Source organism: Chlorocebus sabaeus, chromosome 21 (genome assembly GCF_047675955.1).
Source record: "Chlorocebus sabaeus isolate Y175 chromosome 21, mChlSab1.0.hap1, whole genome shotgun sequence".
Taxonomy (NCBI): Eukaryota; Metazoa; Chordata; class Mammalia; order Primates; family Cercopithecidae; genus Chlorocebus; species Chlorocebus sabaeus.
The window spans coordinates 17481625-17504439 of NC_132924.1; the positions used below are offsets into that span (position 1 = coordinate 17481625).

Sequence of the window (22815 nt, forward strand, 5' to 3'; positions counted from 1 at the left end):
TTGAGGGAGAGAGGAGGCTGCGTTCATTATGTGCACTCTTCTGTGTTATGTGAGAGAGAGGGGTCGCCAGCAGCAAGTGGCTTGCGTGCGCCAGGTGCGGGCGTGGTGCGGGTACAGAATGAAGGCGTCAGTACAGGGCGCGGGTGTGTGTGCGGGGTGCGGAGGCGGGCGGAGGCGGGCGCGCGTGTGTGTGCAGGTGCAGGTGCAGGTGCGTTGCGGGTGCGGGCCACGGGTGTGTGTGCAGGGCGCGTGTGCAGATGCAGGGCGCGGGTTCCGTGCGGGTGCGGGTGCAGGAGCAGCGTGTGCAGGGCGCGGGGAAGGCGCGTGCAGGGGGCGGCGGGCGGGCGGGCGGGGCGGGCGCGGCGGCGGCGGCGGTGACAGCGGCGCCCGCGCCTCCCCGCGCGTAGGTGTGCGGCGCGCTCCTGGCGAGGACGGAGCGAGCAGATCTCGCGTGCGCTCGCCGCCAGGCGCAGCCCAGCCCGGCCCCCGCCTGGCGCCGCGAGCCGAGGTGTCTCCCGCGCCCGCGCCCGTGTCGCCGCCGTGCCCGCGAGCGGGAGCCGAAGTCGCCGCCGCCCGAGCGCAGCCGAGCGCACGCCGAGCCCGTCCGCCGCCGCCATGGCCACCACGGTGACCTGCACCCGCTTCACCGACGAGTACCAGCTCTACGAGGATATTGGCAAGTAAGAGCTGCGGCACGCGCGGGCTGGGCCGGGGACCCCAGAGGGCCGGGACCTCCGGGACCCTCAGCGCCGCCGGCTCCGGGCGCACTGCGGCCCCGCGCGCTGCCGGCTTCTCTGGGCTCCGGGCCCAAGCGCACGGCCCCGCGCGGCCCCGACCCCCGAGCCCCAGGCCCCGGGCCCGGTCGCCGGACCTCAGCGCGCGCGGCCCTCTCCAGCTCTGCCCAGCGCGGCTGCCGGGCCGGGGCTCTGGGCTCGCGACTTGGCGCGGCGGGGGCGGCAGCAGGTGTCCCCGGAGCTCCCGGCAGACGTGACGCATTTGGCGGCGGGGAGGTCAGAGAGGAGGGGCGCGCGGGGGCGGCCGCCGGGCCTGGAGCGCCAGGAGGGGTCGGCTGCGGCCCCAGAGGGTCGTCCCCGACGCGGGCACGCTGTCCCCACCCCCACCCGAGCGGCAGGCGGCGGGGGTGGCGGGACCTGCTTGCGCCTGCTCCTGCGCGTGGCCCCATCCGCGCGGGGGGTGCCGGCGTGGGAGAGCCTCTGCTGTAGGTCTCCTGGGGAATCTGGGTTCTGGAGGATTTTCCCCCAGATTCTTCTGGAAACAGGAATTTGGAGGTGTGGGGAGGACGAGGTCAGGGAGCCTGGATCAGGTCATGGGGATAGGGGGGAGAGATTAAGATCCTGATTGGGTTGCAAATTTCAGGGTCATCGAGGTGGGTGGGGGCTGGATTTTGGACCGTTGGCGGGGGCACTCTAAAGGGGAAGGGGCTTTGAAGGTTTGTTTGAACTGGGACCTCACGGGGAACAGGTGCTGTGGCTCCCGTTCTCTGCTCAGCAGTATGAGCAGTGTGGGGCGAAGGTCTGGTTTGGGGTCCCCCAGACCCGGCTTTGCCCCTGGGGTCAGAGATGGGGAACGCCTCAGGGGCCTCCTGTCTGGCCTGGGGTCTCCCGTCTGAGAATCAAGGTGGCTGCACCTGGCATCCCCAGGGCTAGCTTCAGAACTCCCGAATCTCCAGCCTGACTGGGCCAGAGCCCCATCCTCCTCCGTCCTCCCCCATCCTCCTCCGTCCCTTCAGTGCAGGCGGTGGGGGCGCTGGCGGTGCTGGCGAGATTTCCTCTTACACATCCAGCACTGATCCTTTTTTTCCTTTACTAAATAAGTGTCTGGTGAAACCTTGTGGTGGGTGAGGGACGCTGATCATTGATAATTGTGGAGTGCGGAGCTGGAGGAGTGTGGGGGTGTGTTCATTCCCCACTTCTCCCTGCACGTGTGGAGAGGATTTGGGTAGGGGGTGGAGATGTGGCGCTCAGCCCTGTGCAAGAAGCCCATGCTGGATCGGTGGGGTGAGGGGCCAGGCCGGCTGGGGGACCCTTCCTTGGATGGGTCTGGAGAGCACCCCAGAGCTGAGACCTCGGGGGAGGGGTCAGGGCCAGCCCCCTTCATGGGGATCCCTGAGTGGGTGTCTGGCTCCCCCGTCTTCACCCCTCAGATGCACAGATCTACCCCTGCCTGTCCTCTTGGCCTCCAGAGGTGTCCTGGCCGCTGGAAGGGCAGGTGGGTAGCAGTTAATGTGCCTGGTTCTCGGAGGAAGAGAGCAGCAGTGGGAAGTCAGTCTTTCCTCAGGGGCCTTCTTGTTGTCTTCTCTGCTTGTGCCCAGAAGCACAGAGGCCCTCACAGCAGGTGTCCCTGGTCTTCCCCAAAGAAGCCACTTTCAAGACCTTCCCATGTACCCCAGTGTCCTCAGCCTGCAGCTCACTCTGGCTGTTCCTGCTCCCCTTTGCTGCGAGCCTCCCTGCATCCAGCGGCAGTGTCAGGGTGGCCAGCTCCCCACTGAGCCTCCAGTTCCAGCACAGCTGGATGTCCTGGCCAGTGCCACCCACACTGGGGAGTGAAGGTCTTTGGGGCTGCCTGGGGGAGGTTGAGAGAGGTGGCTCCAGAGGTGGAGACCAGGTGGGGCTAAGACTGCTGGGCTTCTCTCTGAAGCCGGAGAATGAGCCGCTGCTGGAAGGGAGTGTGGCCTCCTGAGCGAAAGCACTGGGAGCCATGCAGTGCGAGGTGAGGATTGGATCCTGGCATCGAGGGGAACCCCGTGACCTGGGACAAGAGGAGATGCCCAAGCCAGGAGCTGGCAGCTCAGCGCAGTGCACCTTTCTGGAGCCCTGCTAGGCGCCGAGTCCCTGGGGACGCCAAAGGCCTGCCACTGCCATGCTGTGGCGGCTCTGGGGTAGGGAAGGGACTGATTCCTAGGGGGTGCAGCCGTGCCATAGAGGTGGGTCAGGGAGCGGGGAGGGCAGAGCAGGGCACCCAAGGGGGATGTCTGAGGCCAGGGCTCAGTTGTGGGCACTCAGCCCTTTTGCAGCGCTGGGGTCCCTTGGTTGATATGTTGGCTGGTTGTTGACAGTGCCTGCCCGGGGCACAGTTGGTGTTGCTTCCTGGCCTCAGGTGGACATGTCCAAGTTTATTTAAAGCTGCAGCCACTGGCACCCAGTCAGGTCTCACTGAGCTCCCTGCCCAAAGGAAGGACTTGGCCTCAGGCCCACAGCTGCTCATGTGTGACGAGGCCACTGGCCTTTCCCCTCCCTTGCCCCATCCTTTTCTGCTGTCTCTGCTCCCGAATCTTCCCCGGAGGCCTGGGCAGCAGGGTCAGCCAGCCAAGAGGAGCCGCTTTCTGGGGCCCTGCCCTGCCCAGTTCTATAGGGAGTGTGTGCCCTTCCCTGCTCAGCCTGACAGTTCTCACAGACACTAGCCTGGTGGCCCATGTGGGAGCAGTTACAGAGCAAGGCAGGGAAGCCCTCAGCCCGGCATGGCCCAGCCAGCAGTGCAGTTTTAATTTTTTTATATTCGATAAACTTTAAAAATCCAGAAAAATCCCAGGAATAATAAAATGAACATAGTATCTCTTCTACCCAGAATTGAAAATGGTTAATCTTTTGTCATTTTGGCTTTAAGTCCTTTTTTACAAAAAATTATAAGAAGTATTACAAAGAAATATTAAGTAACCCATTTTCTTCCAACTACTGCTTTCGTCTTTTTCCTCCGAGGCTCTTTTGGGTACATTTACACATGGATATAAGTATCCATCACTAATATAGAGGATTCTTTTGTGTGGGTGTTTTTCTTAACTTTATGTAAAAAACCTGGAACTTGTACTTTTCACTCAGCAGTCTTGTTGACACCTGTGCTTGTTGATGTGTTTAATTGCGGGCTCCTGCATGGCGACCTGTAGTGTGAACTCTGTCCTGCCTGCCCCTCTCCCAGCGGAAATCTAGGTTGTCTCCTGTGTTCCACTGTCACCAGCACACTGTGGCCAGCACCGTCACGGCCAGGGCCCTGAGTGCGTCTGGGGTGCAGGTGTGAGAGTTTCTTTAAGGTGTGTCCCTGGCAGTGGGGCTGCCAAGGAGGGTCCGCCTGTCTCTCTGTAGGTGCCGCCACTCTCCCTGCTGTGTCCACTCGCACAGCAGTGTGGGGGCCGCCCCTTCCCCTGGATGCTGCCATTCCTAGGGTTGGTAGGTTGTCAGTGTTGACAAGTTGTCAGTGTCGACCGTTTGTCGGGTAGGAAGAGGTCTCACATTTTGTATTCATCCTCATGAATCTTCCATTTTTGGGGAGTTGTCTCTTTTCAAACATGGAGATCTCCCTAGAAAAAAGCATCTCCCACGAGGTTTTGGATATCATTTCAGGGGTTCATGGGCCCCTCCTTTTCTGGGGGAGATGGCAGCTAGGGCTTGTGGGCCATGTTGTAACAACACCTAATGTGTACATTACTTTAAATGTTTGATTTTATTTGATTCGAATTGTCCAGAAAGGCCCTTCTCCCCAGCCCCATTTTACAGACAAAGAACTGAAGTTCAGGAAAGGCTGGCAACTTGCCCAAGCCCAGGAAGCGAGAAGAGCCCCTGAACTCCAGTCCAGGGCATCTCCTACCCTTTCCACCTCTCCCACTAAACCTCAGATAGGCCCAAAACTGACCTTGATATGTCCTTGACTCCATCCAGTGGTACCCCAGTCGCCAGAGAGCAGGCTGTATCCTGGGGCGTGTGTGGCCTGAGTGCTGGCGGGGGCATCACTGTCAGCTGGCGGATGCCTTCTGCCGAGAGGCACACTGTGAACCAGCGAATGGCCTGCTAGGTAGTTAATAGATAAACTTAGGAAATTCAGAGAAAATCAATTTTTGAGTCTCCAAGCTCTGAGCCGGTTGCCAGGGAAGAGAGGAATGGAGGAGGAGGGATCATTGTATTTGCTTTCTCCCTCCCCAGAGCACACCAGGCACTCCCTGCCTCAGAGGCCTTGGCCAGGCTGCCCCTCTTCCCCTGACCCCTCATAGCTTACTCCCTTGGGCTGCTCCGCAGGCTGTCCCAGACGCCCTCCACCCCTCCCCTTTTGCCTCCCTACGCCTCCGTGCCCCTCCCCCCCAACTTGTCTTCTCCCTGGCACTTTGCTCCATCTGATGTGCTGGACAGCTTACCCACAGAGAGGCGGAGGTCCGGTCCTCTGCCCATGACTGTGTCCCCAGTGCCTGGCCTGAGGTGGGGAAGGGGTGAGTTGGGTGGGCCTCTGCCTTCCGGCCTGGCTCCCAGGAGGCCAGCAAGAGTCCTCCTGGTCTTGATTCCTTAATGTAGGGTAGTTTAAAAAGAAGTCGCACATGCTGAGATTGCTGGCAAGATGTGCATTAAGGTGATGCTAGTTTAGTTACTATTTAATGGTATTTTTATACCATAACCTACTTTGCTGAGAGCTAAGAATATATCTGCATGCTTGCTACCAGGACTCTTTTCTTTTCTGGTAACAGTTGCTAGCGCTTAAATGGTGCTTATTATATTAACGTGCTAGATCTGTGAAGTAGGTATTGTAATCATCCCAAGTTTACAGGAGAGGTAGCTGAGGCACAGAGAAGCCCCATTCCCCAGAAAAGGTCACACAGGGTCAGGATTTGAATCCATATTCTGCTCCTCTCGGAAGCTCATTACCCTACTCTACTCTGTGCTTCAAAAATGCTGTAACTCCACTGGCTGACTCATGGCCAGCTTGTGGTCTACTCTGACCTGAGGCTTTTGGGTACCTGTCCTTGGCTGGTTGCTCACTATGATGTATTTGTGCTTTTCCAAACCAAGGGCACTACCTCTAGGTTCCCCTTTGTGAAAACGTTATTTCCTTTCATCGTCAAAGACAACCAACACTCTGACTCCATATGACACCAACAAGACTGGAAATTTTTATTTTATTAATTAAATTACCAGGGCAATGTGATCTTGTAAAACACACACACACACACACACACCCAAGTAATACAGAAGTACATGCAGTAAAATGTGACTTGTTTACACTCAAGTTCCCTCACTCTCCAGAGGTCTTGACCTCTTAATTTTAATGTCAGTATGAGGATATATGTGTGTGTGTACATATATACACATCTACATATATAGCAGATATGTATGATTTCAAAACACAGATGGAATCACCATATATGTGATTCTGCAATCTGTTTGCCCAACACTTTCATGACGACCCCCTGTGTCAGTAAGTCTTTTCTTAAAGCTAAGTGCCTTCCAATTCTTAGCAGAGAAATGTCTACATACGCGCTGGCCACATTTTTTAAACCAAAAATTGGGACCCATCCTCTAGCAAGTGTGATGGGGTATAATAGGATGCTATATTTAAAATCAGGGCCTGAAAGGTTATTAGGAGGGTCCAACTGTTGTGAAGGAAAGCTGTGTTCTCAGCACGACCAGCTGCAGGGGCTGGGCCCGTGGAGGTGGGTGCAAGTGGACTCCTGCCAAAGTCAAAGGCCACAGGACTAAGGATGCCTCAGGTCTCACTTGAAAGAACTGAAGGACCTATTCCCATCTTCCTATCCCCCCTTTCTAGGAATCCTCAAGAGCAGAGGGGAGAGATATGCAATGTTTAGGTTTTGTGTCTTCTACTTAAAAATTCTAACAGGGATGTTTCCCTCATTTTTGCTCCGTTGGCCTTGAAGAGTCTATATTGAGCCACCCTAGAATTGAACAGTAATTTACTAGAAGAGACCAGGTAGAGAGAAGTGTGCAATGTCTGTCCCTGGGAAGAACACTCCCATTTCCCTGTGTTCCGTGATGCCACCTCCCTGGTCCAGGCAAGCAATGTGGCCTTTCTGGAGATTTTAAATATATTTTCAAAAAATTTAATTCTCTCTTCCCCCACAAAAATGGAATCTGATTTGATTATTTTTAAAGCATCTTTTACAGCTGCAAGTCACTTTGCTAGTATAGAAACATAAAAATGCATTATGTATCAACTTGGTTTTTAAAAAATTATCATATTGGCATATTACACAGAAATGTATATTTTATTCATAGAAAAATTTGAATTTATCTAAAATGAAAACATCCTTTTATGTTAGAGAGAGGTGGTGTTGCTAGCTGCCAAACTTTTGGGTGGCTTTTGTCTCCTGGGTTAGAGGGGCACTTGTTGAGGGCTCAGTTCCTGGTGGACATAGTTCTTTTTGTATTGACATAATTATCCAAAAATAACTAAAGTTATGATTCTTTGTTAAGCCAGATAGAAGCTTTTGTTGAATTTCTAGAACAGATTGGCAACAACCAGGCAAAGATTTAAGAAGATTTTATGGGAGGAAGCATAATGGCACACTTGTACAGGGGCGGAATTTGGGACCCACAGTCCTTGTTTCCCCACTTTGTGAGCAGCAAGAGAAGCCTGGAGAGCAGGAGCTGCTGTCGCCCTGACAATGAAGTGCAGCAGGTGTTATGCCTTCTGCTGTAATGCCCTCTGGGTGTCAAGCACATCCCAGTGAGTGCCGTTTCCAGCAAGGAGCTGAGGAGCCCTGCTTCTGTCACCCAACACACCCTGAATTCAAGTGCCGAGAACAGTGCCTGGCACACAGTAGGTGCTCCACAGTGGCTCAGCAATGGTCTGGGTCACTCAGGCCTTGCACCTGGGACTGCTTCCCAGAGCAGTGGCGCACCCACCCTATCAAAGATGAGGGCCTTATAAGAGGTATTGGGTGGCTCTGCAGGTAGGTCTTGGGGGTGTATTCTGATATCCAGTCTGGGTAGACAGTCTTGTCACCTGGTGAAATGCAGTAGCAGGGCTGTCAGCACTTATATGTCTGCCATGGAGCTTGACTCCAAGAGGCTTGCAACCTTTAGCTCATTTCTTAATGAAGTTGTTCGCATGACTTCTTGTTTGTTGAGGTGCTGTCTGATTCTCAGCATCTGTGGATTTGATCCAGGCCATTCATTAGGGGCTTTCTGGGCAAAGAGTATGAGTCTGGTTAGGAGCAGGCCCTCCCGAGGAAGATGACCAGGGGATGGTTCTCAGCCCCGACCACACATGGGAAGCACCTGAGGAGTGTTCAGGCCCCATCGCATTTAACCAGACACTAGGGAAATGGGGTGTCAGCATTTTTTTAAAAGCTCCCAGGTGGTTCCAATGGGCATTACAAACCTAGACTCTGCAGAGGAGTCTGCACCTGAGGCCAGACACTTGCCTAAGCCCACACTCCTTCGTACAACCCTTGGTTCTTTCAGAGCCCACCTAAGCACGGATTTGAAGTTTACCTTCATTTTTTCTACATTCACAATGACGTTACTACCCCACCACCCACCCTACCCAAGTTGTCGAGAGCACCATGGTCCAGAAGAGATAAAATGTGATACAAAGGTGAGCCGTGTGTGATTTAAAACTTTCTAGTACTTAAAGAAAAAAGAAACAGGTGAAAGGAACTTTAATAATATATTTATTTAACCTTATATCCAAAATATCATTTCAGAGCCCTGGTGCAGTGGCTCGCACCTGTAATCCCAGCACTTTGGGAGGCCAAGGTGGGTGGATCACTTGAGCCCAGGAGTTAGAGACCATGGGCAACATGGCAAAACCCCATCTGTACAAAAAAAAAAAATTATTTCAACATGTAATCAAAACAAAAATTATTAAGCTATTTTGCATTCCTTTTTGTATTATGTCTTGAAACCTGGTGTGTATTTTACCCTTATGGCACATCTCAGTTTGGACCAGGTTCTTATGTCTACATGGTGACAGTGACCACAATATTGGACAACACAGGGCCAGAGCTTCAAAATCACTGTTTTTTGTTTGCTTGTTTTTCATTTTTCCTGGTTTCTTTTAAGGATAATAGTTACAGTCATAGTTGTCTTTGTCTGTTCCCGATTTCTTTTGCTGTCCTGAAGACTTATTCATTTATTCAGCAAGTCTGGTTGACTGTACTTACCATGTGCCATAGGTGCTTGGAAAACAGTAGTGAACAAAGAAGTCAAGGATGCCTGCCCTTGGGGAACTTATATATTGCTGAATAGAGGCAGGCAATATAAACAAATTATATGATAGGGCAGAAGGTGATTAATACCTCTGGGAATAATTAAGAAGACTCAGGAGTGCCAGTTAGGAGGAAAGTTACCATTATAAAAAGGATGGTAAAGCCAAGAAAAAAGAAGATTCCAATTGCTAAAATCAGGAATGACATAGGGGACCTTACTGCCAACCTTACAGAAAAAAATTATGAGGAAATAACTATGAATAATTATGTGCCCTCAAGTTAGATAACCTGGATGAAATGGACAAATACTTAGAAAGACACAAACTACTGAAACTGACTCAAGAAGAAATAGAAAATCTGAATAGACCTATAACAAGTAGAGATTGACTTAGTAATTTAAAATTTTCCCACAAAGGAAAGCTCAGGCTCAGATAACTTCACTAGTAAATCCTACCAAACATTTAAAGAAGAATTAATGCCAGTCTTTTACAAGCACTCCCAAAAAGTAGAAGAGGAGGAAATTCTTTCCAATTCATTATGTGAAGCCGGCAATACCCTAATACCAAAACCAAAGATATCACAAAACTACAGACTGTTGTCACTTATGAATGCAGATGAAATATCCTCAACAAAACACTAGCAAAATAAATCTAGCAACATATAAAAAGGATTATGTATACATTAGGAACAAGTAGGATGTATCCCAAGAATGAAAGGTTCATTCAGCATACAAAAATCAATCTATATAATGCATCATGTTGATAGAACAAACATAGAAACTATACGAACCATTTCAATAGATGCAGAAAAAGCATTTAACAAAAACCAATACTCTTTCATGATAAAAACTCAACAAACGACAAGTAGAAAGGAACTTCCTTAACTTGATAAAAGACATTTATGAAAAATCCACAGCTAACCTCATATTTAATGGTGGAAAACTGGAAAACTGAATGTATCTGCTCTTTCCATTTCTAGGTAACATGGTATAGGAGATTTTAGCCAGGGCAATTTGGCAAGAAAAAGAGATAAAAGGCTTCCAGATTGGAAATAAATAGTTGTAGCTACCTCTCTTTTCAGATTACATGCTTTTGTATACAGAAAATCCTAAGAAATCCATTTTAAAAACTATTAGAACTAAAAAATGAATTTAGCAAAGTTGCAAGACGTAAGACCAATATACAAAAATCCATTGTATTTCACTATACTAGAAGTTTAAAATAACAAAATAAAATTAGGAAAAACAATTTACAATAGCATCTAAAAATAAAATAATACTAAATTTAATAAAAGAAGTATAAGACTTGTACATTGAAAACCACAAACCACTGTTGAGAGAAAGTAAAGAAGACCTAAATTAATGGAAAGACATCCCATGTTCATGAATTGGAAGATTTAATATTGTTAAATAGTAGTATACTCCAAATCGACCTACATTTTTGCTATGAAAATTGCAGCTGCATTTTTTGTAAAAATTGACAACCTGGCCCTAAAATTCACATAGGAATATAAGAGAACCAAAATAACTAAAACAATCTTGAAAAAGAAGAACAAAGTTGGAGGGACTCACAGGTTCTGATTTCAAAACTAACTACACAGTTACAGCAATCAAGACAGTGTGGTATTGGCATAAGGATAAATACATAGATTAGTGAAATAGGATTGAGAGTGTAGAATAAATCCATACATCTGTGGTCAGCTGATGTTTTACAAGGGTGCCAAGACAATTCCAATGGAGAAGAATAATGGTCCATTCAACAAATGAACAATTGAGTATCCACATGCAGAAGAACAAAGTTGGAGCTGTACTTGACACCATATACAAAAATTATTTCAAAATAAATAATAGATCTAAATGTAGGAACTAAAATCATAAAACTCTTAGAAGAAAACATAAGAGCAAATCTTTGCAACTTTGTATTAGGCAATGGTTTTTTAGATATGACACCAAAAGCATAAACACAAAAGAAAAATAGTTTTACTGTTGGGCTTCATTAACAGTGAAAACTTTTGTATTCAAAGGACACCATTGAGAAAGTGGAATAGAGTAGCTCATAGAATGGGAGAAAATATTTGCAAATCATGTGTCTGGTAAGGAATTTGTATTCAGAATACTTTAAGAACTTTTACTACCTGACAGTAGAAGAAACAACCTAATTAAAAACTGGGCAAAGGACTTAGACATTTCTCTAAAATAGGTAACAAATGGCCCACAGCACATGAAAAGATTTTGGCATCATTATGGAAATGCAATTCAAAACCATCATGAGATGCCATTTCACTCTTACTAGGATGACTATTATCAAAAAGACAGATAATAGCAAGTGTTGGTGAGGACGTGAAGTTGGAATGCCCATTCATTGCTGGTGAGGATGTAAAATGGCACAGCTACTAGGGAAATTGTGGGTCCTCAAAATGTTCTATTCCTAGGTATATACCCAAGAGATATGAAAACATATGTCCACTCAAAAACTGGTTCATAGCAGCATTATCCATAATAGCTAAAAAGTAGAAACAGCTCAGATGTCCACCAGCTAATGAATGGATGAGGAAAATGTGTTATATCCATACAGTGGAATATTATTCAGGCATAAAAAGCAGTGAAATACTAATAAGCACTGACACATGCTAAAATGTGGATGAACCTTAAAAACATCATGCTCAGTGCAAGAAGCCAGTCACAAAAGGCCACATGTTGTTTAATTCCCTTTTTATGAAATGTCCAGAAAAGGCAAACCTGTAGGACAGAAACTGGAAGGAGGATGGATGGAAAGAGGATGGGCAGTGACTGCTAATGGACAGAAGTTTAGTTCTGATGTGATGAAAATGTTGTAAACTTAGATTGTGGTAATGGATGTGCAACTCTCAATATATTTAAAACCACTGAATTATATACTCTAAATTGGTGAATTGTTTGGTATATGAATTAAATCTCAATAAAGATGTCAAAGAGATAAAACCTACTTAGAAAATAAAAGCTGTCACATCTGGATCTCAGCTTTCACATTGCTGAGAAGTAAGCTTCGAAATTAAAGTGACTGCCAATGCCCAGCTCATGGTTGGCGGCCTCCCCTAAATTTCAGGACCCCAGCAGAAATGCGGCTTTGGCCAGGCCACCTCCTTTGAACCAGCCTCTGCTGTGAAGTGTCTTCGCAAACAAAAAACAGTGAGAAGAAGCCTTGTCACTCGGGCATCTGACTGGTGCTGGATGACAGCATCTCTAAACTTAGCCAGCCCTCTGGGCCTGTGCCTGATGTGAGCTCAGGCCACAGGCACTGGGGAGGGCCAGGCTCCTGCTGGCCCGGGAAGATCCAGGAACCTGTGAGCCCTCACATGAGTCCGGCCTGGGGCGGGTTCTGACCTGGAGTTCAGAGACACATGACACATTGGGTGACCCTTTCCAGAGACCAGCACGGGGAAGATGCGATCTGCACCACCTTACTTTCAGGGCTGTGTGACTGAGGGTTCCACTGCAACTAGGAACCCCGTAGGTGCCCTGGCTTCCGAACTTTGCCCCCACAGCCTCACATTCTGGGACTCTATTTTGCTTGTTTCCTGAGTGGCCTTTGGGAATGTCCCATCAGAAACTCCAGGCCAGGGCTTTGTAGCAAGGCTGGGGCTGTAGCCTCTCATTACTGCAGTGTGAAGTGGGCCTCAGGGGTCCCCTCCGCCTGTGCCCTCTTTCCTTCCTCAGAGAAAGCCTAGGCCCCTCAAGTCCTTGTGGGGGACTCACAGCAGCAGGATGACTTCCATTGCAGTGTGGGACTTCTGAGGCACCATGTGTGGTCACAAGGCCGCTGCTGAGGAAGCGCACCAGCCCCGAGGGTCCTGCTGTCTCCCTGGAAATTAATGTGGCCAAGCCTGTGCTCCTCCTTCAACAGAGTTGGGGACCCAGCTGTCCTAGTCCCACTGTCCACCGCCACCCCAACCCCATCCTTTCATCATAACAGCCCCAGGGACTGACGGAGAACACCCCTCCCAGTCAAAAACCCTGAGAAAAGCTGTGATTTTGGTGCTTTTCACAATTCCTCTGCATGCCTGAGGCCAGATTCATTTTATTCTTACATTTTTATTCTCTGATTGACATTCACAAATTCTTATCTTGACCAATTGTCCACATGACCTCCAACCCAGGACGGCCTGTCTTGCGGGAGGTGTTACTCTTTCTTTCTTTCTGTTTCTCTCCCTCTTTTTCTCACTTCATGTTTCCGCTTTTCCTCCCTCTTTTGCTTCCTGGTCTTTTCCAGGCTCTTCCTAGTGTGGTGACGATGGTCACTGGGCACTCCCCTCACTTTATGGGGCACCCTTCCCGGGCAGGACCTGGGGCTGTTTCTTTCTCCAGCCTCATCGTCCTCCCCTCCTTCCGTCCCTCTTCCTCCCTCTCCTTTCTTTCACTTAAAGGATCCTGTCTTTTGGGGGGCCCTCCTTCTCCTGCCCTCCCAGGTCCTCAGTAGCTCGTCCCTAGCTCTGAAGGCTGTTCTGGGGCTCTGCAGCCCCTGAGAGTGTCACAGGCACTTCTGGGCTTCTGGGTCTTTGCCACCACCTCCCCCCACCACCACTGACACCTGGCTGAGCTATTTCCCACACCGTGGGCTGAGGATGCTGGAATAGAGTTGTCATTTTAAATTCCACTCACCTCCACTTTCTGGCACTGAGGATGGAGGCTCTGAAGTGTGGATGGACCAGAGCACAGCCTCCCTGTGACTCCTGAGCTGTTTCTGTGGCCTCACTGCCCTGGGGTAAATCTGGGGCTCTTCCCAGCCTTGGTCACCCACGGGGGCATCACCAGCAGGAAGCATACACTGGGGCTCAGTTTCCCGCTCTGGGCTATGGGAACAGTGATGTGGCAAGGGAAAGTCTCCAGCAGGTGTGACTCCCTGGTGAGGATGGGCCTGTGCCTCATTTGGGCCCCATTGTATGACCCTGGGCAGGAGAAGGGTCACCTCTTGGAGCGTCGTGAGGGTCAGTCCATGGTGCAGGGAGCCAGCCATGCAGCTGCCCTTCCCTGTCCAGAGTGGGGGTAGGGCAGAGCCAATCACACACCCCTTCCCCTTGTCCCATCTGCAGGTGGGAGCAGAGACACAGGCCCGAAGGCCTCTGGTTTCCCACTGTTGTCCCCGAGGCCTGGAGCTGGGGTGGTGGGGGGCCTGTGTGAAGGATGACACAGCTCAGAACTGCAGAGCCAGGGTGCGGTGCTCGCAGGGGCAGGACAGCCCATCTGGGTACCTGGGGCTGGGGCTGGGGGAGACCTAAGTGAGGGTTGCAAGCGCCCGGGGCCAGCCTCAGGGGCACGTGCTGGGGCACAACAGTCCTGCCTGCCTCACAGCCACGCATTGCTTTTAGTTTATGGTTTACTGTCTGGAATTCTTAGGGATTCTTTTCTCTGAGTTTTTCTTGTTTGTTACTAGAGGTTAAGAATTTGATTTGCCACATGGTAATAAAGGAGTTCTTCTTAAAACCAGATTTTGGCTGAGTGCGGTGGCTCACTCCTATAATCCCAGCACTTCAGGAGGCTGAGGTGGGCAGATCATTTGAGGTCAGGAGTTCGAGACTAGCCTGGCCAACATGGTGAAACCCCATGTCTACTAAAAATACAAAAATGAGCCGAGCGTGGTGGCACGTGCCTGTAATCCCTGCTACTCAGGAGGCTGAGGCAGGAGAATCACTTGAACCAGGGGGTTGTGGAGGTTGCAGTGAGCCGAGATCACGTCATTGCACTCCAGCCTGGGCAACAGAATGAGACTGTCTCAAAAAAGTAAAAAAATAATAAAAATGAAAACCAGATGTTAAAGACAGCATTGCAAGTACCAGTTTCTGTCATTATTTCTTAATGATTCCTCAGAGATAATGACTACATACCATACCAGGACATTATTTTATTAAGGTAAAATATACATAACAGAAAAATTTACTGTCTTCACCATTTTTAAGTGTACAGTTCAGTGGCAGTAAGTGTGTTTACATTGTTGTGCAACTATTACCACCACCCATCTCCAGAACGTTTTCATCTTCCCCAAGTGAAAATGTCCCCATTAAACCCCGACTCCCCATTCCCCTCCCTCACCCTGGCACCCACCATTCTGCTGTCTGCCTCTATGAATTTGACAACTTTAGGGACCTCATATAAGTGGAATCAGACAGTGCTTGTCCTTGTTTCAATAAGCATAATGTCCTCAAGTTTTACCCATGTTGTAGCCTGTGTCAGCATTTCCTTACTTTTTAAGGCTGAATAATATTCCATTGTGTGCATTTTGCTCATCTGTCGACAGACAGAGGTTGCTCCTGCCTCTTGGCTGTTGTGAATAATGCTGCTATGAATGCGGGTGTACAAAGGACATTTTTAAAGGACATAATACATGACCCCCTCCCACTGCGCATGACATAGCCACTGGGTTGTGTGGCCTTGGGCTGCCATATAACTCTCTGAGTTTCAGCCTCCCCACTTATGAACCAGAAGGGTTGGGTCATTTGACTCTCTCGGGTCCCTTCTGGCCCCAGAAACTGGTTCTATGAAAGCCCCATTTCTTTCTTCTGAGACTTGCCCCACAGCTCACCTCTCCCATGTGCAGGTGCCGCACAGTCTGATTACGTGGACATTTCTAAGCTTCCAAAATCCTTTTGCATTCCTTGAGAATAAAACTTTCGAAGGATGAAATCTGATTGATCTGAAACCAGACAAAACCCTGAGTACTTTAATTGATGCGCAGCTTGCAGGAAAAAAGAAGCAAGGGGACACAAAGCTATCCTAAGTCCCAAAGCGCCCCCGCCCCAGTCCGGTCTCGGCTATCATGCGTGGACCCCGTGCGGTTCCGCGCGTGCCGTGGTGAGCCCGGGGTCCCTGACGGTGGCGCCCACCGCTCAGCCGGCGGAAAGGCTCTTCCCGTGCGTCCTTCGCGAGCCGCGCGGCCTCGGCCTGGCTCTGGCGAGAGTCATTCCGGAGCCTGAGCTTCTACTCTTGCTCCCGCGCGGTGACTTCCAGCGGGCCGCCGCTCCAGGAGGGGCGTGACCTGCTCTGAAGCGCCGCCTTTGAAGGGTCAGAGGCTGCGCGGACGCCCAGTGAGGCCCCTAGGGTGCTGGCGTCGGAATCTCTCTCGTCCCCAGTTTCTTCCGAATGGGCTGGTGTCGCTGGCTTTTGTATCCACCCAGGTCCCACTACTGGGGTGAGGGACTGACTGCTTCCCCGCGAGCGCGCCTGCCCGGGCAAGGTGGCTGTGTCCATTATACAGCTGGGACGCCGCGGGCGCAGAGTCCCGACCCCACTGCACCCCAGCCCACGCCCGCGCTCTGGGGTCAGAGGACTCCTCAGATGGGGACCTCTTCTGCCCGTCCTTCCCGAGGGCCCTCCCCATGCCCTGTGCTTAGGGGCGCGACGGAGCTGGAGACCCCGATGTGGTCCAGGGCAGCCCCTGGACGTGCAGGAGGGAGATGGGGGCGCAGCAAGGGTGGGCCTAGAGGCTGGAGGCGCAGCCCAGCCCTCCTTCTCCTGCTGGCTCGGAGCTCGGGTGCTCGGGCAGTCCTGAGAGCTCGGTGGCCTTAGAGCGGCCGTCTGTGTCCCTTCTCCCGTCAGGCCAGGGGCGCAGGTGGCCTGGGCCCCCTGTGGGTAGGCTGACCCTGGCCCCAGAGCCCGGCTTCAGCTGGGCAGCTGTGAACTGCCCCTTGTCCCAGCCGCCTGCAGGGAGGAGCACCAGCCTGGCTGTGGTGAGACCCCTCTGTCCTCTCTGGGGCGTGACCTGGTGCCTACCCATTCCTCCGGGACAGTGCACAGCACAGCTGCTGTGGTTTGTGGAATCTGCGTTGGTGGTGGGAGCCTACTGGGCCAGGCGGTCTGTGCTGGGCAGGGCTCTGGGGTACGTGTCAACCCACCCAGACCTGAGGACACAACTCCCCAGACAGGGCTAAGCCAAGGCAGGCTGGTCACCGCAACTCTGTTCCCTCCCTGCCTTTGCTAGACCCTTCTGGGCCTTCCGGCTGGCAGGCGGTAAAGGGCAGGCTGGCCATGGACAGAGGCCCCGGAGAGGGATGGGCTGCTCAGGCTCTGGTTTCGTGAGGAGAGACGAGAGGCTCACACACCACCTGATGTGTGAGACCTGCTGCTGGGCAAAGCGCCTTCTCTGTGCCCCATAGCTGGTCTTGGGGCTAGTGGTCACCTGCATTCCCTGAGCAGGATGGGGCCTTGCCCTCCAGACAAGGTGGGAGCTGGAGGCCCCACACCTCCCCCTCTCTGTAGTGTCACTCCTGCCTTCATCCTCCCAAAGTAGACACGTTGGGGGAACCTTGCCCTGCCCTCTGGGTGTCCCTGTGGATCCAGCTCAGAGAGGGCAGCAAGCAGTGTGGTTCTGAAGGGGATGTCCAAGGAAGTGGGGGGATGCACAGGAGGAGGGCCAGCAGCCCCCGAGCAGGGAAGGCAAGCGGTGAGGAGAGGAGGGGGACATGCGATGCGAGCTGGGGGCTGGGATTGGGGACCCAGGAGCAGGGCACCATGCTGGGCGCCACCACACACAGGCGTGGGGCAGGCCTTGTCTCTCCTCCGCCAGCCACCTGGGCCTTCCTATCTGGCATCTTGGTTCCACCTACCGTGGGCACTTCTTTCATCCTGCAGCTCAGCTTGTCCCTGGAATTTCTCAGGTGAGAGTCGGGATGGCAGCCCCGGCAATTAGCCCTCCGCACATCTGGATTCTAGGGGCAAAGAGGAGAAGAGACATGCCCTGTGCTTAAGGTGTTCACGTTAGGGGACAGAACAAGAACATGCCTGCCCCATGCCTCCTGGGCACATCCTGTGTGGGTGAGGCCACAGCAAGCCCTTCCAGCATTTGGGCTACGTGAGGTGAATGGGTGGTTTCCCTAATATGGAAAGAGCTCCTATAGGTCAATAAGGCCTGGAATCCCAGCACTTTGGGAGGCCCAGGTGGGAGGATCACTTAGGCTAGGAGACTGACGCTGCAGTGAGCTGCATTCACACCACTGTTCTCCAGCCTGGGTGGCAGAATGAGACCCCCCAGTTTTAAAAAAGAAAATGGCCAAAACTCCAATTGAAGTGTGAATGACAGATATAAGCATCAACAGCTCACAGAAAAATAAATGAAAGCTTCAGTGGGTAAAAACAGGAAAACAAATTCAACAAGGGTCAGCTCTCAGAGTTCCCCTTAAAGTTCCCACAGGCTCCTTCCAGGCGGCCCTAGGCTAATGGGCCACCTCCTCCAGACTGTAGCTCAGCTCCTCTCATGAGGACAAGACCAAGGCCCTAGGACACAGGAACCGTGGCCTCATCCCGGGGAGTGGGTTGGCCCTTGCTGTGCATGATGGCCTCTCCATGTGGGCAGAGGAGGAATTCCAAAGATGCAGTGAACCCTGGCAGACCATTCCCAGTGCCAGGGGCCAGATGGTGCTGATGACACAGGAGGCCCCATGCTGAGCCCCCTCAAACTCTCTTCACACACCCTCCCCTGTTCACACCCTCCTCCTCCTGCTCACACCCTCCTCCCCCACTCACCCTCTCCTCCCCCTGCTCACACCCTCCTCCCCCTGCTCACCCTCTCCTCCCCCTGCTCACACCCTCCTCCCCCTGCTCACCCCCTCCTCTCTCTGTTCACACCCTCCGCCCCCACTCACACCTTTCTCCTCCTCCTCGCACCTTCCTCCCCTGTTCACACCCTCCTCTCTCTGCTCACACCCTCCTCCCCCTGCTCACTCATTCCTCCCCCTGCTCACCCCTCTTCGTACTGCTCACACCCTCCTCCCCCACTCACACCCTTCTCCCCCTTCTCACACCCTTCTCCCCCTACTCACACCCTACTGCCTCTGCTCACACCCTCTTCCCCCTGCTCACACCTTCCCCATTCTCAAACCCTCCTCCTACTCACACCCTCCTCCCCCTGCTCACACCCTCCTTCCCTGCTCACACCTTCCTCCCCCTACTCACACCCTCCTCATCCTACTCACACCCTCCTCCCACTGCCCACACACTCCTCCCCCTGCTCACACCCTCTCCTCCTCCTCACACTCTCCTCCCCCATCCACACCTTCCTCCCCCTACTCACACCCTCCTCCCCTGCCCGCACCCTCCTTCCCTGCCCGCACCCTCCTTCCCCTGCTCACACCCTCCTCCTCCTGCCTGCACACTCCTCCCCCTGCTCACACCTCTTCCTCTTGCCCACACCCTCTTCCTGCTCACTGGACCTAGCATGGCCAGATTGAGTGATAGTTCTCCAGCAACCCTTGTGCGTTATCTGCAGAATCCACCACATGCTTCAAGGCCAGGTCCAGGGCTAAGAGACAGGCTGGACCTCTCCACCCTAGAGGCCAGGCCTGACCTGCAGGCCTCCCCTAGTGTGCTGGAAGAGCATGGGCACAGTGGGCTACAGGTGTTCCTGGGTGGTCCTCCCTCCTGTCTTCATCTCTATTTATTTTGCTCTTTGCTTAATGCAGACCCCCCCACTGGGGTCCTGGCCATTGCTCTGGGGCACAGCTCCTGTGGGGTTGCTAAAGGAAGGCATCTGTTGCTGAAGATTTCTGGAGAATATGGTTCACCTCAGAGAACAGAGAAGCGAAAGAGAGAGATGGATGCTGATACAGAATGAGCAGAAGTCCCAGACCCTCCCGGGAAGGGGGAACTTCCCACTGAGGCTACACAGGACAGGCTGGATTTGCGGGGATCCCAGCCCAGCCCACCGTGGCTTTCAGAACCCCCACTCAGACTGGCTCCCTTGTGGGCCCTCTCCTTGGGAAGGGTGCTCACCCCCTCTCCTCTCTTGCTCCCATGGAAAGTGTATAATTTCAGCCCCTAGGTGGTCTCTGGCCTGTCAGGTTCTCCTCCCTCCCTGCCCCTCGGCCCCTCTCCCTCTGGGTATTTGGGGTATATAGAGGGCGGCCACATCATCTCCCCTCTCAAGTGGTGCCCTGGTCAATGTTTAACGGGGGGTGGGGTCCCTGGTCGGTGGTGTTTGCCCATTTCTGTGGTGTGAAGATGCCCGTCATGGCCAGTGTCAAGCTAACAACATGACATCAGCTGGCTCGCAAGAATCCAGAAAATGTGAAAGTCTGTTCTCCAGCTGGAAGAGCTGTCTCCGACGCCCACTGCCTCTGCCTTGGCGCAGCCAGCATGACCGAGTGATGGAGTGAGCCAAGACTGCACCCAAGGCCTCTCGCCCCTGTCTTGGTCCTGCTGCCAAATCCCAGCCCTGCTTCTTCCCATTCCCAGGGCTCTGCTTGGCTTGAGTCCTGTGATTCATTCTCCTCTTGCTCCCACCTCCCCCACCTTACAGGAGTGCACCGTCCATCTCCCCAGGAGACTCTTTTTGAGCCAGCGCAGGGCACCTCAGGGGACCTGTGCAGGGTGGCAAGAGGTTGGTGGTAGGGGGGGGTTGGGAATTTTTTGTTTCATTTTGTTTTGTTTTTGAGACTGGATCTTGCTCTGCCACCCAGTCTGGAGTGCAGGGATGCATCATAACTCACTGTAACCTTCAACTCCTGGGCTCAAGTGATCCTCCCACCTTGGCCTCCCAAAGTGCTGGGATTATAGGCATGAGCCACTGTGCCCGGCTAGGGGAGGTTTGATCCCACCTCCACATCCATGCTGTCATGGTCTCAGCAAAGCATTTGGTGCCTGTCCCTGCCTGTGACATGGGGAGCATAGCCCCATCTTTCACTGTGGCCTGAGAGCCCTGGAGGGAACCCTTGTACACTGAGAGGACCATGCGTAAGTGGGTGTTACAGTCAGGATGTCTCCCGGGATGGTGACAGCTCCAGGGGAAGACTTTAGAGTCCCTGAAACACCTTTTCCTAATGTTGTTCAGGGTCTCTGGTCACAGTGAAGTTTTGAAATTTCACTCTATGGCAAATATATAGGCATTTTCCTTCTGCCTGTGATTTTAAAAAGTCCTGCTCTATCCTGGTGTTTTAAAGATACATTTTTTTCTCTTTACAGTGAAAAAGAAATTAATGGGCTTCATTTTTAGAGCAGTTTTATCTGTATGGAAAAACTGGATTGAAAGTATAGAGTTCCTATATTCCCCTTCACCGTTCCCCACCCCTGTTGTTAACATCTGGCATTAGTTTGGCACACTTATTACAATGATGGACCAATATTAATATATTATTAACTAAAGCCCATAGCTTACATTAGGGTTTGCTCTTGCTATTGTATGTTATATGGGCTTGGACAAATGTAGAATGACATGTATCTGTCATTACAGTATCACACAGAGTAGTTTCACCTGCCCCCATTTCTCTGTACTCCACCTATTTGTCTCTCCCTCCACCCACCCCCTGCCAACCACTGGTCTTTTGACTGTCTTCATTGTTCTGCCTTTTCCAGCATGTCATACAGTTGGACTCATACAGTATGTAGCCTTCTCAGACTGGCTGCTTTTATTCAGCAATGGCCACTTAAGTTTCCTCCTTAAGGGGGAGGAGGAAGCTGTCTTTGTGTAGCTTGATAGTTCATTTCTTTTTAGCTGAATAATATTCCATTGTCTGGATGTACCACAGTTTGTTCCTTTGCTTACTGGAGGACATCTTGGTTCCTTCCAAGTTTTCACAATCATGAATAAAGGTGCAATAAACATCCGTTTGCAGGTTTTTGTGTGGACATAAGTACGAGGAATTGTGATTGCTGGAGTGTAAGGTAAAGAATATGTTTAGTTTTGTAAGAAACAACCAAACTCCCTTCCAAAGTGGGTGTATCATTTTGCATTCGTACCAACAATGAATGAGAATTCCTGTTGCTCCACATTCTTACCATCATCTGGTGGTGTCAGAGTTCTAGATTTTGGCCATTCTAATAGGTGTATAGTGATAGCTCTTTGTTGTTTTATTTGCAATTCCCTAATGACTTATAATATCGAGCATATTTTCATATGCTTGTTTTCTATCTATATGTCTTCTTTGGTGAAGTATCTTTTCAGATCTTTTGCCCATTTTTAAACTGGTTGTTTCTGTATTGTTGAATTTTAAGGGTTTCTTGTATATTTTGAAAACCAGTCTTATCAGATAGGTGTTTTGTAGATATTTTCTCCGAGTCTGTGGTTGTTTCCCTTTTAATTCTCGTAAGTGTCTTCCACAGAACAGAACTTTTTACTTTTAAGTCAAATTTATCATTTTTTCTTTCATGAATTGTGCTTTTGGCATTGTGTCTAAGAAATCATCACCAAACCCAAAGTCATCCAGATTTTCTATGTTATTTTTTAGAAGTGTTAAAGTTTTGCATTTTACATTTAGGTCTATGACCCATTTTAAGTTAATTATTATGAAAGGTGTAAGATCTGTGTCTAGATTCATTTTTTTTCATCTGAATATCCAGTTGTTCTGGCACCATTGTTGGTAAGGCTATCCTTTCTCTATCTGGTATTCACAACCCTCAGACTTTGCTCTTCTCCTTCAATATCGTGTTGGTTATTGTATTATGTATCTTTTGTCTCCCCATATAAACTTTAGAATCAGTTTGTTGATATATGCAAAATAACTTGCTGGTATTTGATTGTGAGTGCATTGAATGGGTAAATTAATTTGGGAAAAAACTGACATTTGACAATATTTCATCTTCCTATTGATGAACATGGGCTGTTTCTGCATTTATTTAGTTCTTCTTTGATACTTTTCATCAGAGTTTTGTAAATGTCCTCATATAGATCTTGTACATATTTTGTTAGATTTATACCTAAGTATTTCACTTTGGAGGATGAAATGTAAATGGTATTGTGTTTTAAAATTCCAGTTCCAATCTTTCATTGCTGATATATGAGAAAGCAGATGGCTTTTATATATTAACCTGGCATCCTGCAACCTTGCTATAATCATTTATTAGTTTCAGGAATTTTTGGTTGATTCTTTGGGGTTTTCTGTATAGACATATCATTTATGAACAAAGGCAGTTT

The 22815-nt window shown here is 50.6% G+C and overlaps 1 protein-coding gene across 15 annotated transcripts in view; it reads left to right on the top strand.

Annotated features, from left to right (window-relative positions):
- The first annotated feature begins 441 nt into the window (after positions 1 to 441).
- Positions 442 to 22815, top strand: part of CAMK2B (calcium/calmodulin dependent protein kinase II beta) — a 110343-nt gene continuing 87969 nt past the window's right edge. For 4 of the 15 annotated variants that reach the window (XM_007981449.3, XM_007981451.3, XM_007981453.3 and 1 more), the window contains exon 1: positions 442 to 680. In XM_007981449.3, coding sequence (XP_007979640.1) covers positions 616 to 680 — 65 coding nt within the window. In that variant the 5' untranslated portion in view covers positions 442 to 615. The remainder of the gene's footprint in view (positions 681 to 22815) is intronic. The other 11 variants (XM_073008899.1, XM_073008902.1, XM_073008901.1 and 8 more) reach the window with 9 other exon arrangements.